At 33.8% G+C, this 2,931-nt stretch overlaps 1 protein-coding gene across 1 annotated transcript; it reads left to right on the forward strand.

Moving 5' to 3' along the window:
* The first annotated feature begins 415 nt into the window (after nt 1–415).
* On the forward strand, nt 416–2,452 carry LOC145843271 (cullin-3-like). Its single transcript, XM_082950735.1, has one exon. The coding sequence runs from the start codon at nt 416–418 to the stop codon at nt 2,450–2,452; it is 2,037 nt and encodes a 678-aa protein (XP_082806861.1).
* Nucleotides 2,453–2,931: the final 479 nt, after the last annotated feature.

Raw genomic sequence — 2,931 nt, forward strand, 5'->3', positions numbered from 1 at the left:
TCGTGAATAATAGTTGAAAGTTATTTCAAACGATCAAGTTTATTTTAATTTTTATACTAAGTTGTTCAATATGTTGTTCAAGTTTACCTGAAGCTTAGCTTGTAATTTTGAAAATTTATTTTCTTTATCAAGTTTGGGGTTTTATAAAGTCAGAATAATTTTAGGTATTTTTAATCCTAGTCCTTTTTCATTAACTCGTGAATGAAAAATCGTTGTTCCATATTCATACATAAGATTTTTTATAGACAAATATGTTAAATTTTTTTAATAATAAACCTTTGCATTTTATTCTGGTACAGAGTATTTCTTTCATATAATTAAAATTAAATTAAGTTAAATGTACATGTATTAGTAGAAACTTAACTTTTTTCTAACTCATTTTGAATTTTTGTAGAGAGTTTAGTTGTAAATAAAAATGGCAGACCAAATTGTAGATAAATACAAGAGTTGTGATGACAACAGGCTCGGCGAAATTATTTTCGTTGAAGGCGACCTGAAAAAGTTTAACATTGAGTACTGGTATCCTGAACTCAATAAGTACAAAGATTTCAGGCACGAAGATTGTATGAACAACTTGAGATTGGGAACGAGACATCATTTGAAGGTAAATTTCGAAGACAACGAGTTTACCGACGGTGATACAAACATGTGGTACAATTCGTACGACTGCACACACCACCAACACGCTGAAGAGATGTACAAAATGTTTGTGGAAGAAGTTCATAAACATCTTGTGGAAAACATTTTGCCAAAGCTCCTACCGGTTCAAGATGAGAGCTTGCTCCAAGCACTTGCTTTTAACTGGAACACCTACAAAACAACAATTGATAATTTCTCAGAGCTTTTCAAGCATCTTGAGCTTTGGATTCAAGATGTTCCAGAAGACGAAGTGCCAAAAGACGGAATTAAAAAGGTTGGCTTGAAAGGGTTCAAAAAAGAAATCGTTTTGAATATAGATATCAAAGAAAGGTTGAAGACAATTCTTAGTCAAACTACTGACAATCACAGAGCTGGCATGGAAGTTAATTGCGACGAAATAAAGACTCTTTGTGACATGCTAGTCGAGATGGAGTGTTACGAAGAAGTTTTCGAAAAAAATTTCTTAGACCAAGCAGAAGAATACTACTTAAGGGTCGCAGAAAAAAACATTGTTGACATGTCGTCACACGAGTACGTTGTCGCGGTCGAAACTTTAATTGCAAACGAAAAAGCACGCACTGGTTCGTACGGTAATGAAAAAACTACTGATAAGACCAGAAGCGTGTTACAGAAAATTCTCATTTCTGACAAATTGCAAGCAATAGCTTATCGCGTAGGATGCGGCGGAGTTCCGAGAATGTTCGAAGAAAAATCGGAAGAACAGCTTAAGAGTGTGTACCAAACTTTCAAAAGAGTCAAAGGTGGACATAAAATCATGCAAGACTGTTTGGCAAGTTATGAACTAGCAGCAGGTGAAAAATTGTTGGAAGAAACGGCTATACCATCACAAGCCGCGAAGAAAGTCATCGGATTGTTTGAGCTGAAGAACACTTGTAATAGACTTGTGACCAACTCCTTTTCCGACAACCATGAGTATAAGCTTGTGGTCGACGGCACCTTTAATAAAATTGTCACCAACAAAAAAGTCTGTGAACACTTGTGCATTTATATTGACATGAAAAAAATTAAATTTTACTCAGGTCAGAAACAAAATGAGATGGAAACAGTTTTAAATCACTTCACGACCATTTACAGAAAAATAACCGAAGAAGTAAAACCTGATTTCAACGCAGCGTTTAAAAAGTATTTGTGCAAAAGACTTGTGAGGCCCAAATCTCCATACATGGCCTATGACAAAATTATTGTTGATTGGTTGAAAGAATTCGGCCACCCGTACGACTCAAAAGAACCGATCAAAATAATAAAAGACTTCGAGGCGTCCAGAAAGTTGAACAAAGCCTTCAGGAAAGAAGGAAATCCTTGCAGAGATGTTAATTCGACTTTCAGAGTAGTGAGCGCTCGCACATGGCCTGCTTATAAAAGGCTTGACGCAAATCTTATACCTGCGGTTGTAAGAGACAGCTTTGAAAGATTTCAAAATTTCTACCATCATAGAGCGGAGGAGAACACGTACAAGACTTTGAGAGTTTTGAACAAGAACTTTTTAGCCGAAGTAAGCTTAGACTTATCAGTCAAGACATACACTCTGCAATTGTACTCATATTACCAGATACCAGTTATTGAGCTTTTCAATCAGAGAAATCAATTTACTTTCGAAGAGATGTTAAACGAAACTTATTTGTCGGAAAACGATTTAACGGAAGTACTTCGTTCTCTAACAAACGAGAAATCCAAAATTCTTTTGAAGAATCCTTATGGTAATACTTACTCACCCACTGACAGCTTCACGGTCAACCAAGGTTTGGATCATGAGTCCGACAGGATCTACGTCCAAATGCTTCCGAAAGCTTAAATTTGGCGGAAACAGCGTTTTTAGTTATAGGTTAAAAAATTTAAAAATATACATGTTCATAGTATGTATAAATAGTGATATATGTTCTAGTTTTTGATTACATTTTGTTAAATGAAAATTCCTAAAATAAAAAACATCTTTATATAAGTAAAACAATTTGTAAAATTTAGCAGCACTTTTACTTAAAGCTTTGTTAAAGGCTATGTTAAACTTTTTAAAGGCAGATTTTGATTTTGAAACGTACTTTTTTTTGTTTTGAAACTCGTTTTTTGTTCTTATGTCGAAGTTTTTTAGGTGCAAATAAATTAGTTTATATTACTAAAATGTTTTGTGTATTTTTTCAAACTTACATTAATCAGATTCAAACTGCTTATTTATAATATAGTACTTATATGACGATAACAAATAATTAAATATTGTGGTGTTTTGAAGTATCTTTTGTTGAACAAAACTACTTGAATTTTAACCCCTGCTTTTAC

Source organism: Thalia democratica, chromosome 8 (genome assembly GCF_965202585.1).
Source record: "Thalia democratica chromosome 8, ktThaDemo2.hap1.1, whole genome shotgun sequence".
Classification (NCBI taxonomy): Eukaryota; Metazoa; Chordata; class Thaliacea; order Salpida; family Salpidae; genus Thalia; species Thalia democratica.